At 44.9% G+C, this 14,596-nt stretch overlaps 7 protein-coding genes across 7 annotated transcripts; 2 read left to right on the plus strand and 5 right to left on the minus strand.

Annotated features, from left to right (window-relative positions):
• The first annotated feature begins 126 nt into the window (after positions 1-126).
• V2V93DRAFT_376304 (acyl-CoA N-acyltransferase) lies at positions 127-966 on the plus strand. Its single transcript, XM_066911713.1, has 2 exons — positions 127-339; positions 405-966. The coding sequence occupies exons 1-2, from the start codon at positions 171-173 to the stop codon at positions 776-778; spliced, it is 543 nt and encodes a 180-aa protein (XP_066763138.1). The 5' UTR covers positions 127-170; the 3' UTR covers positions 779-966.
• Positions 803-4,206, minus strand: V2V93DRAFT_376306 (uncharacterized protein). The gene is made up of 2 exons (XM_066911714.1): positions 3,352-4,206; positions 803-3,296 (listed from the first exon to the last, which is right to left on the minus strand). Exons 1-2 carry the CDS (start codon positions 4,072-4,074, stop codon positions 897-899), a joined length of 3,123 nt encoding a protein of 1,040 aa, XP_066763139.1. The 5' UTR covers positions 4,075-4,206; the 3' UTR covers positions 803-896.
• Positions 4,207-4,297: 91 nt separating this feature from the next.
• Positions 4,298-6,322, minus strand: V2V93DRAFT_351379 (Calreticulin family-domain-containing protein). The gene is made up of 2 exons (XM_066907982.1): positions 6,097-6,322; positions 4,298-6,024 (listed from the first exon to the last, which is right to left on the minus strand). The coding sequence occupies exons 1-2, from the start codon at positions 6,265-6,267 to the stop codon at positions 4,441-4,443; spliced, it is 1,755 nt and encodes a 584-aa protein (XP_066763140.1). The 5' UTR covers positions 6,268-6,322; the 3' UTR covers positions 4,298-4,440.
• A 178-nt stretch (positions 6,323-6,500) lies between these two features.
• On the minus strand, positions 6,501-7,595 carry V2V93DRAFT_351380 (class II aldolase/adducin N-terminal). Its single transcript, XM_066907983.1, has 4 exons — positions 7,393-7,595; positions 7,298-7,337; positions 7,094-7,246; positions 6,501-7,016 (listed from the first exon to the last, which is right to left on the minus strand). Exons 1-4 carry the CDS (start codon positions 7,521-7,523, stop codon positions 6,639-6,641), a joined length of 702 nt encoding a protein of 233 aa, XP_066763141.1. The 5' UTR covers positions 7,524-7,595; the 3' UTR covers positions 6,501-6,638.
• A 658-nt stretch (positions 7,596-8,253) lies between these two features.
• On the plus strand, positions 8,254-9,939 carry V2V93DRAFT_376312 (aspartic peptidase domain-containing protein). The gene has a single exon (XM_066911715.1). It carries the CDS (start codon positions 8,288-8,290, stop codon positions 9,725-9,727), a length of 1,440 nt encoding a protein of 479 aa, XP_066763142.1. The 5' UTR covers positions 8,254-8,287; the 3' UTR covers positions 9,728-9,939.
• V2V93DRAFT_376313 (uncharacterized protein) lies at positions 9,894-12,119 on the minus strand. Its single transcript, XM_066911716.1, has 4 exons — positions 11,826-12,119; positions 11,641-11,715; positions 10,819-11,572; positions 9,894-10,765 (listed from the first exon to the last, which is right to left on the minus strand). Exons 1-4 carry the CDS (start codon positions 11,985-11,987, stop codon positions 10,353-10,355), a joined length of 1,404 nt encoding a protein of 467 aa, XP_066763143.1. The 5' UTR covers positions 11,988-12,119; the 3' UTR covers positions 9,894-10,352.
• Positions 12,120-13,015: 896 nt separating this feature from the next.
• V2V93DRAFT_329267 (concanavalin A-like lectin/glucanase domain-containing protein) lies at positions 13,016-14,485 on the minus strand (the record flags this gene model as incomplete). The annotated part of the gene is made up of 2 exons (XM_066907620.1): positions 13,016-13,118; positions 13,410-14,485. The coding sequence occupies 2 exons, from the start codon at positions 14,483-14,485 to the stop codon at positions 13,016-13,018; spliced, it is 1,179 nt and encodes a 392-aa protein (XP_066763144.1).
• Positions 14,486-14,596: the final 111 nt, after the last annotated feature.

The following is a 14,596-nucleotide window of genomic DNA, read 5'->3' on the forward strand; positions in this document are numbered from 1 at the left end:
AGCGAAACAGCATTAAACTTGAAAATTCCGCTCTTCAGTCTGTAAAAATCGATCAAAGCGCTGCGTGCGAAAGCCGCACACAAATTTGAGATATCGCAACTCTTCATCCCACAGTGACTTTACATCCTACTTTGCAGAAATTGAACTGTTTCAGATCACAGAACAAGAAAATGACTTCATTAAAACCATTTCATGCGCCTGATTTATTCAAAACAAATGCGGTGAATCTCGATGTCCTGACTGAGAATTATCATATCAATTTCTATCTTTCGTATTTAGTTAGCTGGCCCACGCTATTCTTTTCGACTGAAAATCCACAGGGTGACATCACCGGCTACAGTGAGATTTCTCTTTTACAAGAATATATTTATATGTTAATTTTACTGATTAGAAGCTTGAATTAGTGATGGGGAAAACAGAAGGAACAAAAACGGAATGGCATGGTCACGTAACGTGCCTTAGCGTAGCAGCCGATTACAGACGCATAGGTCTCGCGCGCACACTGGTTGACAATCTCGAGCGACGAAGCGAAGATCCATATAATGCGTATTTTATTGACTTGTTTGTCCGGGCTAGTAATATTCAGGCAATCAACATGTACAAAGATTTCGGATATAGCGTTTTCAGACGAGTTGTGGAGTATTATTCTGGTGATCCACCTGAGCCAAGCGAGGATGCGTTTGATATGAGGAAACCTTTGAGGCGCGATGTTAAGCGAGAGAGTATTAGGGAAGATGGGGAGAATTTCCGCGTCTCACCTGAAGAAGTGTATCTATAGCCGTCTATCATTTAAATTATAGGTTCGGTGTTTCGGTATGTTAGTGTACATATATATTAAAAATTCATCCCAAATAGAAAAGCTATTCAAACTCCTATTATAGCAAAAAAAAAAAATCTTACAGCACCAAATACTTATCCACAATCATTTTTGCCAGCTTACTATTCCCGCTCATAACATACAGCATCTGCAAATTATACGCCGCATCCAGCTGCATATTATAGATCTGGGCTTCTTTATTTTTCGACGGATTTAACTGCAGCACTCTTTCGTAGTACTTTATAGATAAAGAAGGTAAGCCGAGCATTTGAAAAGCGCGACCGAGATTATAATTCACTTCCTGTTCTTCAACCCATGAGCTTGATGTCCCCTTGGTAGCTACCGTACGCGTACGATAATAATCAATAAGATAGCTCAGTCCCTGGACGATTTGTAAATGTCGATTATTCGACTGCCGCTGCAAAGCTCGATGAAGATGAGCAAGTCCAGTAGAAAACAACACCATAGGATCCTCAGGTGCGATCGCAAACGCACGCATATAGTAGCTCAAACTAGGCACGTAACTCCGCGAAGCAGCTAATATCTGGCCATATATAGTTAACAAAATTGGCCCTTCTCTCTCTTCAGACGCCTCAGCATGTGCGACATTAATTGAGCCTGTGATAGCTTTGCCTTGTACGACAGAATCCAAGCCCTTCACCTGTCGCAGCATATACTTTTGGATTCCATTATAGTTGAAGGCATCCAAAGACGTCTTTCCGCCAGGTACGCAACATAGAAGTAGCCGGTACATATTAGGATTAAACAATTTTTCCTGGTTGGTAATCATAGTTCGCACTATATCAACCGCCAGCTGATAATCTCCGACATGTAAGCAGCACGATAGATGAACGAGGTTCATAACTCGGACCTTATCTTTATCTTGAAAAAACACATTTGCATCCTTTGCTCGCTTCAAAACCGAATACGCGTCTTCAACTTCCTCATGCCAAGTCAGCGTCAGAGCGTACTGCATGAAAATGCCAAACCAGTCGTCAAACGAGACACCGCGAAATTCGGTCGCGTGCTCGCTTGCTTGGTCACCATCGTCTTGGCCGTCATCTACCGTCGGTGCCTGATTCAGCGACTCCTGCAAACGTGACGCCATACCTTTGAGTTTATCATTAATCGTCTGCCGTCCAGCCCGTTTTTTTGTAATGACAAAAAATCCTTTAAACACCTTTTGTTTATCAGACGGAAAAAAAGCTTTGATGTTTGTAAACATATCAACAAGTTCTGATGCAGCCTGAAGCCATTCAGCAACCGCAACAGGGTTCCCCTTCCTCAATCCTTCCTGATACTGCCGCAATCGCTTCAACTTTGCCTGCACGGTAATCGCGGCCTGAGCTTCTGCCTCAATTCTCTCCGACCGTGTGACTTTCGCCCTACTGGTAGGATTAGGACGTCTTCCAGGTCTTCCAGTGCGATGCCCTTCCGTATTCGGGATGAATGACGGTACAACCTCACCAGAGCTATTAGTCTCCTTCCGCTCATCTTCCGGTTGGGATTGCTGCTGAAGCTCTTCAGTTGCAGAACGCGCTCCAACGACTGTCTTTTCGCGCTCGTTTTCTCGTCGAATACGCATGACATCCGTTACAAGTTGCAAAGCTTCTCGTCGTTTCCCTGTTGCTTCATATACTTCTGCAAGAGCGATTCTCGCGTCTAGATTAGCCACATCGCTATCAATTACAGTTTGATACGCGGTCTCAGCCTGCTCAAAATCACCAAGTCCATGAAGACATTTGCCCATGGACATTACGAGCTGTGGAGTAGCGTACTCTTCAATTTCTTCCAATGGCACATAAAGCGAAAGGGCTTGATCATACTGCTCTGCTTCTGCTAACGCCTCCGCCACGTCTAGAAATAGATCTGCGTAGCGGCGAGTTTCGCGACCATCAGGTCCAATATCAGGCTCCTTTTCAGCCTCTGCGAGAATGAATGTTGCGTGAGAAAGTGCTGTTTGCAGATGTCCTAGTTTAAGTCTGTATACAATCATTTTAGCGCGCAAATCCAGCGGAAGAGTATACGCTTTCAGTGCTTCCGGATCGCCGATTTTTGATCGTGGAAAATGGCGATTTAGAGGAGCTCTTTCTGGATCGAACTCATCGTCATTGTCTTCCGCCACATCATTCCAAAATCTCTCGTCTGATCGCTGCGTCAACCATCTTGCGGTTGTTTTGATAAGCTGTATAGCCTTAAGCCACTCGTTTTGCGCACCATAGAGTTCAGATAATATATTCAACTCAGACCATCCAAATTTTGGCGTAGTTTGGCTAGATGATACGCGTGACTTGGTAACCCGAGAGGTAGAGGCGGTGGCTATAGTTGCTTGAGGATTTTGAGAGTCGTGGAGGATGGCTTCGTATAGTTGAGCGGCGGAAGAAATATTGCGCTGAAGAACGTGGACTGAGGCGAGTTCGCGAATAATCGTAAGGTCATCGGGAAGCATTCCGTGAAGTTTTTTAAATGCTTCAAGAGCCTAGCATATCTTTGTCAGTATTTTTGATACAAGAACAAATAGAGGCAGCATATACTTTTCCATAACTGCCCATCTCTTTAAACACCAGACCTCGTTCAAAAATAGCTTCGACATCTTGACTGTTTCCTAAAATCGCGCGATTATAACAGTATAAAGCCTGATCAATCTGTCCGATTTGAAACGAAAGTTTTCCACAAATCGACCACAACTCGCTATCTTTCAGACGTAAGTGACCAGCCGATATCCACGCCAATAGACATTTTGGGATATCGCCTCTCTGTTTATGGATTTCTCCCAAAGTTTTCCAAGCTGCATAAACCTGATTGTCTATTCTAATGACTTCAGCTAAAATTCGTTCAGCCTCGTCTAGATCGCCAGTGGCATATGCTTGATTTGCCTGTCCAAGTAAGATCTTAACTTCCTCTGATGGTTCCTGTTCTCTAGTTCCTGTACCCCCTCGATTTTTTTTCTTTTTTTTCTTGTTAGATCTGCCTCGGAATCCAGCAGCAAGATGTAAGTTATCATATAAATCGTCGCCATTCTCATCATGCTCGCGTAACGCAGGATCAACCATGCTCTCGTCGTTATCGAAATCCATCCCTTCACCCCCATCGTCGTCGTCATCCCTCGTTCTCTTTCCCCCACCATCTTCAGCATCATCGTAGTCATCTCCAAATTCAGAAAATGCGTCATCATCATCGGCATCAGAATAATCAGCAGCAATCATCCGTCGCACGCGCCGTGTCTCGGGATCATCGCTATCGTAGAACATCGACATCGTGTCTGCTTATTTGTCAATTATTCAACATTAAAATGAAAGCTGTATTTCGTTCAATAATCTCTTAAATAGGTATAGATTCTCGCAGTTCATGATAGTGATGATATGTGGATATACTGCGTCTTGCCACAGGTTATCAACAAATATTTCAATTCAATAATAACTACACGTTTAATATTAAAGTTTATAGCTCATCGCGGATCTCGGTTCGACAGCAGCAGATTTTTATTTTACTTCTCAATATTGTATTAATGACATTTACTCTTCCTTTTTAAATATTACACATCAACTAACATTATTTTCTTTCTTTTTCTTTTTTATGTGAGAAAAAATCCTGAGCAATTGTTTGTTAATTGTACATCCCTCTTAATTCTTCGCCGTCCGCTTTTTCGCCTCAGTAGTTCCAGCTGCGGCGCCACTGCTTCCAGAAGCAGCAGCAGCAACAGGCTCAGCCGTAGCATCATTCGCATCGGTGGATTTTTTCTCAGCCTGCTTGGCAGCGCCAAAGATCGTAACGATAGTACCGAATAACAAACCAAGAATAGAGACAATGATGACACCAAAGGCAGCCGCAGTTTCAGGGTACTGCTTAACGGCAAAGATAGGGTCACGCTTGAAGAAAGTATAGAAGATCTCGGCCTGGTAAATTAAGAAGTTGATGGGATCCTCCTTAAACTGATCCCAAAGAGAAGGCTCTGCCGAGGGATCATCAACCTTGGGTCGGCTGGCCACTTCCTCCTGCATCTCGTAAATAATCTTTTCAGCGTAAGTTGCGTTTCCAATAGTCTCAGCCTCCTCGATCGAGTGCCCAACGTAGATGTTGTCAAAAAGAATATCGTTTGACATGGTCCAGAGCTCGAATCCAACAGCACCAATGGGCTCGAGGTTGGCAGGCTTGGTGTCGTTGTAGTAGTTCGGGTTCGGGATTTCTCTGGGTGACCAGGGACCGATATAGTCGGGGTTAGGAATCTCAGGCTGAATCCACTTGCCCTTGAAATTCATATTTTCAATCATCGGCGCCTCCCAAGGTCCACAACCGTGGTCAACGCACTCAGGATTAGAAATGACAGGGGAGATCCACTCGCCGTCTTCCTCGTCATCCCAGTCCTCAGGCTTCTCGGCCTCGGGATCAGGAATGACCTCTTCGATAGACTCATCCCAGTCCTCAGGCTTGACGGCTTCAGGATCAGGGATCATGAACGGCGCATCTTCGTCCCAGTCGTCGGGCTTGACGGCCTGTTCAGGATCGGGAATGGTCTTGAGATCAACCCAGTCTTCAGGCTTGACGTCATCTGGGTCGGCAATGGTAAGAGGGGGAGAAAAGGCTGGCTGAAAGTCGAGAGACTCGATTAGCGATCCGGCCTTCTTAATGTCACCATTGATGCGAATCTCATACGTCTGATCTGGCTTGATAATGAGGGTGTACAAATTTGTGAGCTTGTCGGTGACCATGTGCGGAGTGCCAATGAGATGCTTCTCTTCGTACTCTCCTGTCAGAGGACTCTTGCGGCGGACGATGAAGTGTACCTTGTTTGTGGAGCCACAGCGATCAGGGCCAAACATAATCTGATACGAGGTCTTGTCGGAGAACTCCTCCTCATGGAGATTGGCCTCATCAGTGAGAAGCTTGAGGTATGCGCCACCACAGTCGAGGCCATTCTGGAGCTTGACCTCGTACTGCACTACAAGAGTGTTATCAGTGTTGTCGATCGGCTGCGGGAACTTTGCCGAGATGGCGTGGTGCGCGGCCTTGTCCTTGACAACGAGACCCTTGTCACCAGTGAGACCCTTGAACACTTTCGCCTCTTCGACTGACCACCGGCCAATGTAGGAGAACTCTTCGCCGCCGGCCGCGGTCTCTTTCTTGGCATTTGAGGCCTTCCAGTGGTCGCGCCAGCCGTCGGTGAACTGCTCGAAGAAGGCACCGGGGGAGACTGATCCGGAGTAGGGCTGTAGAAGAAAAAAGGTTTAGTATAGAGTAGATAAGAAAAATCAACACAAGACAGATGATAGCAAAGATACCTCAAAGATCGGGTGGGCAATGGCCTTTTCGAGGATCTCGTCGGTGAAACCAGCCGTGTCGTCGTCGACGATCTCCTCGATTTCGAGATCCTGAGCGGCGACGAGTTGGTGAAGAGGAAGAGCAAGGGATAGTCCGAGGACATAGAGTCCGTAAGAGGATAGTCCACGCATTGCGATGATGGTGAAGAGGATGAAGTAGAGGAAGCAGAAGCAGAGGAGGCGGAAGCAGAGAGAGGTGAATTCAGGCAGCCGAAGAAGCTCGGGGAAAACTCAAAAAAGGGCATCTTGACACCTGGCAACAACTGTGGCAGAGGATAGGCACAAACACGTGTTATAATGGAGCGGATACATACATCTGACTGCTTCGCCTTTGAATATATTCTCTTGTATATATATATATCTATGTCTATTATATTTGTATATAACATATATATGTGCTCTACTAAATCTATGTAGCCATTTCTCGACGCAAGGCCATGCGGCTCGTCTCTTATTATAAGAATATTGCTACTATTCTACACAAGATATACCACTCTTATCATTCACTCTACTCGTAGAGCACCCTTCTCGCTGCCAATAGCACCATCGGGCGCAATTCCACACTGGCGCATTTTAATCGCTAGCTCAAGCAGGTAATCTATCGCCTCATTATACACCTTCGCCTTCCACACACTCTCGCCCCAGACGTAGATGCCATGTCGACGCACAAGCACTGCCGTGGCCTCAGGGTAGTCGAGTATCGCCCGCTCAAGTGTGTCCTTCAGGTCCTCTTCATGCGCAGTGTTTTCAATAATTGGGATCGTCAGCGTGTCGTAAAACCCGAGGTATCCTTGAGACGTTACCCGTGGCAGGGCCTTGATCTGCTCAATATTTGCAATCTTGAATTCTTTTTCATACAGCAGTGACACCATAACCGCGTTCTGTTCAGTTCATATCATTAAAAATCAATCCACCGGATCCGTATATTATCAAATTAGATCTTATAGTCTCTACTCACCTGTGAATGGGTATGAATACAGGCTCCCGCTCCGCGTATATCATATGCAGCCATAAACAGCGGAGTACAAGCCGAAGGCTTATAAATCTGTGGCCTTCGAATATATTCTTTTGTCTTAGAATCCATTACAAACATATTATCCGGCACCATACGCTATATTCCCATATTAGTCTCCATCAAAAAATCTCTATGAATCAATCCCACCTCTTTTTGAACGCCCGACGGAGCAAGATAAATCAAGTCACTAGAGCACAGTGTTAGCTGTATCGTAGTAATCCATACCTCTACAACAAACATACCCATCCTTCACACTAATACCACCTCCGGTACCAGTGACCCAGCCATTACTATAGAAAAGCTTGCAGAGCTCGCAAATCAGGTTTGCCGGATGATTTGCGTCATGTGAATGCACGAGGTTATCTTCTGCCATATCTCACTTGCGTTTCAATAATCTTCCGTCTTTTAGTAGGTTATATAGTAGTTTCAGTCTAATTTGACTGAAGCAGTCTGAATCAATCGACAAAGGCTCGCTCTGTAGCACGTGCTTTGAGTGTAAGCAATATAGTTTTGTACCCACACATTTGATCTCAATTATATTACGAGACAGTTAACTAAATGCAACTCTTCTTTACATATTCATGACTTATTTAATAACTTATTTAATGTCATTGCTTCTTCTCGGTACTTTGTTTTCAATATTTTTAAAAGATTCTTAATTTATGGCAGTCGCAATGCATCCGCTAATTCATTGTCAGTTACGCTGCGATTACGTACTCGCCTCTCGTCCGCCACCAGCCACTCGTCTTGTAACAAATCTTTTCAACTGCTCCTCCTACGTCAGTCAATCTATATTTATCAGTTTCGAAACGAACCTTCTCTTTCCCGCGCACTACGAAGTGATCTTCAGCACCCAGCAGCGACGTGGCTGGGCATCTATACGCAAGCCCCTGCGGCGCGTGGCTAGTCCCAATTTCCTATTCTGTCGCCATTCTGCCGAACACGGCCATACGCACAGCCATTTTTAACCCAATAAAGACTAGCGTCAGGGGCGAGCCGCACGTAGAAGGAAAGTCTATTCAGAACCAAGATTCGAGAACGCAGACAGTTTATAAATGCAGACAAGATATAAAAGGCCGTCGCGCTTCCTTATTCTTTCTACTTCTTCTTCTTCTTCTCGAAGTTTGTTAAAAAAAAATGCAGTCAATATTCAGAGTCGTATTGCTTTGTTTTTCACTTGTCGTTGCTGCTGTATTCTACAGTCGCAGCACTCATTCTCCTCACGTATCCTTCCCGCTCACTCTACACAAAGAGTCCTCACACAGCTTCGCTCCTCATCCGGCGATCCCGCATTCAGCAATTCACGACCTTGCACTAGGACACAGGATTTCCTCCTCCTCAGTTGATGTTGCTCATTCGTCGGCAGTATACACAATCACCGTCGGAGTAGGCAGTCCGCCCCAGCTACAGACTCTTCTCGTCGACACCGGCTCAGCGGACATGCTTGTGTTTTCTTCTTCCAGCAAACAGTGCCGCTCTAGCGCCTTTGGATGCGGCGGAGGATATAATCCCCTTGACAGTCGCACTTCTCACAATCTAGACATGTCATTCGTCTTTGGCTTTGCCAACCAGTCCGCGACTGCTCGCGGCAGCTTCGTACGCGACGACGTACATATCGGCAAGTTCCTTGTTCGTGATCAACCATTCGCTATGATTGAGGACTCAGTACTTGATTTTGATATAGAAGGAGTTCTTGGACTTGGATACAAAAGCCGACAGCAATCTGATTTCAAGTACGAGACTCTTGCTAGTAAGATCACTACGGCTGCTGATCAACGAATCGAGTCTAACATGCGAGTGCTATCAAATCCGCATCCAATGTTTGCATTATATCTCGGTTCTCGCAACGAAGACCATGATTCCGGTATTGATGTTAGCACCAGCAGCCACTCATCGCGTCTATCTGCATACTTCAAATTGGTAAAAAATTCACAAAAGAAGAATCTGCTGCCCAAACCATCTCTAGATCTCGGTTTTATTGATGAATCGAAGCACGCCGGTGACATGATGGCTTTCATCCCGTGCATCACCGACGAGGACTTTTCACTTCGTGTCCAGGATATCAAATTTGTCTCGCACAACAATGCAACATCTCTCCTTCCTCCCACATCAAACACCAAAATCACTTCAAATTCTGAAATCGATTCCGAACCAGGCATCGGTATGCTTCTCGATTCAGGTACAATCGGTATTCTCATCGACGATCAAGTCGCAGATTCTATCGCATCCTCAATTTTTCCCAATGCAACATACGATAACTCCCTGCCAGGATATCGTCTTCCTTGCTCTTCAGTCTCAACGCATCACCAAGGCCACCTAGAGTTCTCCTTTTCAGTCTCGTCATCCTCCACAAAAACAATCCGCGTCTCCTTACCCGAGCTCCGTCGGCAACTTCTCTCATCTCAGCAACAAGATGACGAATGTGTCCTTGACATTATTCGAGAAAGTACATATGGTGTAGGAAACGTACTCGGAACCTCATTTATGAGCAGCGTATATGCTGCTTTCGATGTCGATCGTCATCGTGTGGGACTCGCTCAGGCTGCATTCTACAAGCATCGTCTTTCTACCAGATAGATATTCATTCATTTAGTCATTGTTTAAGGGTTAATGGTGCATTTTATTGGTCTTTCCATATTTTCCATAGTTTATATTGCTTTCTTGTGGGTTTTGCATGTGATTTGGGATATAGTTATTATTGTACGATATACAAATTATAGAAGAAATAGATTCAAAGAAATTATAGTCGAGAAGCTAATATATTGAAGATAAAAATCAATAGAGATAGCAATTGTAAATACATCATATAAATAGAAACACAAAAAAATTATAACAATGGGTAGGCAAATTCATACGGAAATAAAAAAAAAGGGAGCGATATGAAACTCTCATGAGCTGATAAGCGCAAACAAAAGCAATGAACAAAAAGAGAAAGATAAAGGACTTTGTACAGGTAAATAAGTATAAACGAATGAATAAGAATCAAAACTGAAATGCTGAAAACACACGCCGCCCACACACAAATACACAATCTTTTTTTCAAATCAAAGAATCTTCAAAGCAAACTTTTGTGTATAAGCAAAAACGACAAAAAAAATGATTGACTAAAAAAATCAAATAAAAAGGTAAACTCATCTGCTCTGACATCCTCATCTCAAGTAATCATCACCATGCATCAGAAACAATTTTTATCCACGCTCAGTTACTGCTTAGCAGCAGCAGCGGCTTTCTTCGAATTATTAGGACGACCATTCTTCAAACGATTTCCAGTCTGATTCTCGACCCCGTTCTGCGCCTGCTGTTTCCGCTTCTCTTCCCACCGGCCATTTCCCTTTTGCTGAAACACACCATTTTTCTGACCTTGCTGCTGCTGCCCAGCCGTAACACCATTTCTACGTCTTTCCTCAATATATACGACCGCGCCATTATCAAATGTTAATTTCTTGGCCTCGAGAGCAGTCTTGACCATATTTGCATCAGCGTAGTCAACGAAGGCACACGACCTCGCACGCTGTACTTCAAAATGCTTGATTGTGCCGAACTTTGATAGACCTTCGCGAAGACCCTTCTCAGGCACTTTGTCTGATACTCCTTTGATGTAAACCGAAAAGTATTCTAATATACATTATTAGTAGACAATCTAGATTATTATACATCAGTGTACCTACCAATAGCAGGCTCGCGACGCTTCTTCTCATCGGTCTTAGCAGGCGCAGACTTGGCCGGCACAGGTGCGGATGCGGGTGCGGATGCGGGTGCGGGTGCAGGGGCAGCAACGACAGGAGAGGCGGCCGCAGCAGCAGCCGACTTCTTCGCAGCTAGCGCAGCCCACGAGAACGGCCTAGAGGGCTTCTCCTCCTCAACTGCACTCTCAAATACAGGCTCGAGCGGCACAGGTGGCACCTCATCGATCTGCGATTGTGGCTCTGGTACATCGACAGCCGGCTTTGCGGACTCGTCAACGATAATCGGAGTATCTGCGTCGATCTCATGCAAAGCGTACTCTTCTTGAATAGTCGCCTCATCCTGTTCTACCGAAGCCGGACCAGGTGTGTCAGAGCTGTGATCGACCGCTGGAGAAGCCACAGTCGCACGCACCGGCGCCGGAGCCTCGACGACCGGATCCGAAACAGTCACAGCAACTGGCTCTTCCTCAGCCACGGGCTCCTCGACTTCATCCTCAACACTCTCGTCAATAATATCTTCCTTGAGAAACCGAAAAATATCATTCAAAACAAAATATCCGGATTTCTGTTCGGCAAGGAAAAAAGTCTGCACAAATTTCTGCGAAGGACCACCGCGGTTGGACATCTCTCCAAGCACCTGAATGACCAGACCACCGTTCGAAGGCTGCGAGTCGACGTTCGAAACAAGAACTTTACAGTCATGAAAGTCAAGTTCGACAATTTTCTTGTTAATTTGCTAGATAGGTTTGTGATTAGATTGAACTATGCAGTAAGAAAATAACGAGAGAAAAGGGGAGGTGATACCTGTTGGCCGACAAGAGGGAGAACAGTCTCACCCTCGTTCCCATGGCACATAATAGACTTGCGGGTGTAGAATTGCTGAATTAGAAGACGAATTAGCACAAACTATCCGAGTATCTTAGCAGAACAAGGCAAGCTCTATCCTGCAACTAGAAACACAAGAAACGAAAAAGAGAAGAGAAGCATACGTGAAGCCTGTTGGGATTCTTGTTCATATAAGTATAATACTGTTGAACAAAGAGCCAGCCGACCTCGACTTGCGAGACGGCATTGGCTTCTTCTGCAGTCTGCTGCGTAGTCGGGGCGATGTCTGCTGGCGCAGTCTCGGGCTTTTCGACATATCCGTTCATAGTGGTATATATATTTTTTTTATTTTCTTTTGACTGCAGTACGTTCAGAAAATATACAAAAGAAATATGAAATAAAAAGGAAAGAAGAAAGTGAAAGAGATTATTGCTGGATGTGGGAAATTGCTATTAAGAAGGACGACGCGAAAAGTAAAAAAGGTTAGAAAGGTAAAACGACAAGATTTGGAGAGACAAGCTGCAAGGGCCATAATTTACTGCTTTTGTCATACATATTACTTGATTTGGTAACTTTATTTACTTTTATGATTTACTAATATCTATATGATTTTTTTTTGAATGTAATGTTCATATTAGAATATGCTCTTCAGTTGATATTGCCGGCTTGTCCGAGGCTCACACTTTCGCTCCTCAGAGCAAGTTCGGCCTCGAATCGCATAGAAGCAGCCCTCTGAATTACTTAACTAATTACATAATAGCTGTTATCAATACTGAACTGTATCATTAACTAGTACAATAACACATAAATAGCCAGTTCGACTATAAAGGTAAAGTAACTGCGCCGTACTGCAAACAATAATAAAACATAGCAGCCAATATAAAGAGTAAAGGGGAAAAAAGCGTACATATGCGGCCTCTCCACCACCTTCCCTTCACCCGGATGTTCAAACACAATCAAAGGCAATCATAGCAAACAAACTGACTAGTAGACAAAATACAAACATTAATTATACCCATGCAGCCAAACCATCTTTCTAAACTCCTCCACCTAATTTCCCTTTTCACTTCACATTCGAATGCATACTTATTTCAACGCAGCGTACCAAATAAACTCGTCAGAACTCAAGTAATGCGCCCTCAACCTTCTGCTCCTGCTGTTGCAAGTAGTGCTGCATGCGTCAAACTTTTGTCCAGACCGACAGTGAAAGTTATAAGAACAATAGATCGACCAAGAAACCAAAAAATAAAATAAAATAAAAGTGATGAAAAGAATAAGATGTTAATCGCAACGACACAACATAAAAACTACAAACGACATACTATATTATAATAATAATAATAAAAAATGAAATTCAATCATGCGCAGACACACTCTCATCAAATCCAGGTGGCGGAGAGCGTCCCAACAACGCAGCAGTCTCGCTATTATGCTCCTGCTCATCGTCTGAGTGATAACTTGGCGGCCTATTACTCGGCGGTTCAAATCTCTGTCGTCCACCGCTCGCGCGCACTGGTATCCGCTGGGCATGACTTATGTTTGACGGCAATGGAATTAGGCTGTTGCTGTGCACAGATGCTGTCGAGTCAGTGGTTGTCGTCGGCTGTAGAGGATGCGCAAAGAAATCGCTTGCCGATGACGACGACGACGCTGCTTGGACAGCAGTAGACGATGACGGATCAACAATCGTGATGTTTGACATGTCAATACTGTCGCCGTGATCGGTGCTGGCTTCATTGATAGCAAACGAGTTTCTCTGGTTTCGCAGATTCAGTGGCGCAGAACTTCTCGTGCTGCCGTAATCGCGTCCAAATCTACCAATTTCAAGTAAAACCGATCCTTGCTCAGAACCATACGGCGGGGGAGGGGCTAGCGACCCGGTCACAGGAGCCAAGCCCCATTTTTTAACATTCGCCTCAATAAAGACAAAACCAGCTTGCCCAAAGTTGACGTGCACCGTACACGGGCCATTCGCGCCTATAGTTGGAAACAAGTTGAATTTCATTCCATGAGCAGCATCCTCAAGCTTTTTTCCATTGCGAGTGAAAAAAACTGCGCCAGTGCGCGGTCTAAATCCAACTCCAATAACGTCGCCCTGCTGCAGCGGCGGCCCATAAGGTATACCATGAAACGGCTGGTTGTTCCTGCGCTCGCCCAACGAGGTGTAAGCCACGCTAAATCTGTGATACCCTGGTAGTCTGAACGTTGGATACGGTTTTGTGCATAACCCAATAGAGACAAGAGTCTGCTCTGGCTTATCGTAAAGTTTGGCTTCCCAGTAGTATACATCGTTTTGCTTCGGCACAGGTAAATTCGTCATCACGCAGCACTCTGAATCGTAAAATGCAATCTCTGTCCGAGCCTCAACAAAGCAGTTTGCATTCTCGAAGTCAGGCTCGAATTCCCATGCTGAAACCCCCTTCTCTTGAATGGCCATAAACTGCGACAATGAAATATCGGTCGGCATACTATCCGGCGGGTTCACTTCCAAAAATGCCCTCGCCTGAAAATACGACGCCCGAGATATATCATCCATTTGCTCTAGCCCTTCCTCTTCTTCACGAAGAAAAGCCTGCTCATCATCATACTCGCCTGGTCGACCACGATGCAGCAAAATGCGGCCTTGCCGGGTGTAAAACAAAAAATACACGATAGCAAAAAAAATGAAAAGGATAGCAATAGATCCCAAAGTCGTCACCATCCCAACCAGCAGCGGCACATTCACGCCATTCTGCGATCCGTTATTGCCGCTGCGATGGCGACCAGTTCCGTTAGTAGGCTGGATGATAGGTATCGTCGCATTCGGACTCTCGAGATACTCCATCCTTTGGATATAATGGTTTGAGCCCGCACTGCGTCTGTCTCTCGAATTCCGGTAGGCCCGCAAAGCGCTTTTATTTTATTGATCTCTGATGCTAGATGCAGTCTTTTGTCA

Source organism: Kockiozyma suomiensis (genome assembly GCF_038497685.1).
Source record: "Kockiozyma suomiensis strain NRRL Y-17356 unplaced genomic scaffold V2V93scaffold_19, whole genome shotgun sequence".
Lineage (NCBI taxonomy): Eukaryota > Fungi > Ascomycota > Lipomycetes > Lipomycetales > Lipomycetaceae > Kockiozyma > Kockiozyma suomiensis.

Bases quoted from the DNA above. Each gene is read 5' to 3' on its own strand.
- V2V93DRAFT_376304 (XM_066911713.1), top strand. From the start codon at position 171: ATGACTTCATTAAAACCATTTCATGCGCCTGATTTATTCAAAACAAAT. The intron at 340-404 runs GTGAGATTTCTC...AGCTTGAATTAG, and splicing joins GGGTGACATCACCGGCTACA to TGATGGGGAAAACAGAAGGA.
- V2V93DRAFT_351379 (XM_066907982.1), bottom strand. From the start codon at position 6,267: ATGCGTGGACTATCCTCTTACGGACTCTATGTCCTCGGACTATCCCTT. The intron at 6,025-6,096 runs GTATCTTTGCTA...TTTCTTCTACAG, and splicing joins TTGCCCACCCGATCTTTGAG to CCCTACTCCGGATCAGTCTC.
- V2V93DRAFT_351380 (XM_066907983.1), bottom strand. From the start codon at position 7,523: ATGGCAGAAGATAACCTCGTGCATTCACATGACGCAAATCATCCGGCA. The intron at 7,247-7,297 runs GTGGGATTGATT...ATGGGAATATAG, and splicing joins CGTCGGGCGTTCAAAAAGAG to CGTATGGTGCCGGATAATAT. The intron at 7,017-7,093 runs GTGAGTAGAGAC...TGAACTGAACAG, and splicing joins GTATTCATACCCATTCACAG to AACGCGGTTATGGTGTCACT.
- V2V93DRAFT_376306 (XM_066911714.1), bottom strand. From the start codon at position 4,074: ATGTCGATGTTCTACGATAGCGATGATCCCGAGACACGGCGCGTGCGA. The intron at 3,297-3,351 runs GTATATGCTGCC...AAGATATGCTAG, and splicing joins AGATGGGCAGTTATGGAAAA to GCTCTTGAAGCATTTAAAAA.
- V2V93DRAFT_376313 (XM_066911716.1), bottom strand. From the start codon at position 11,987: ATGAACGGATATGTCGAAAAGCCCGAGACTGCGCCAGCAGACATCGCC. The intron at 11,716-11,825 runs GTATGCTTCTCT...CTTCTAATTCAG, and splicing joins AGAATCCCAACAGGCTTCAC to CAATTCTACACCCGCAAGTC. The intron at 11,573-11,640 runs GTATCACCTCCC...AAACCTATCTAG, and splicing joins TCCCTCTTGTCGGCCAACAG to CAAATTAACAAGAAAATTGT.
- V2V93DRAFT_376312 (XM_066911715.1), top strand. From the start codon at position 8,288: ATGCAGTCAATATTCAGAGTCGTATTGCTTTGTTTTTCACTTGTCGTT.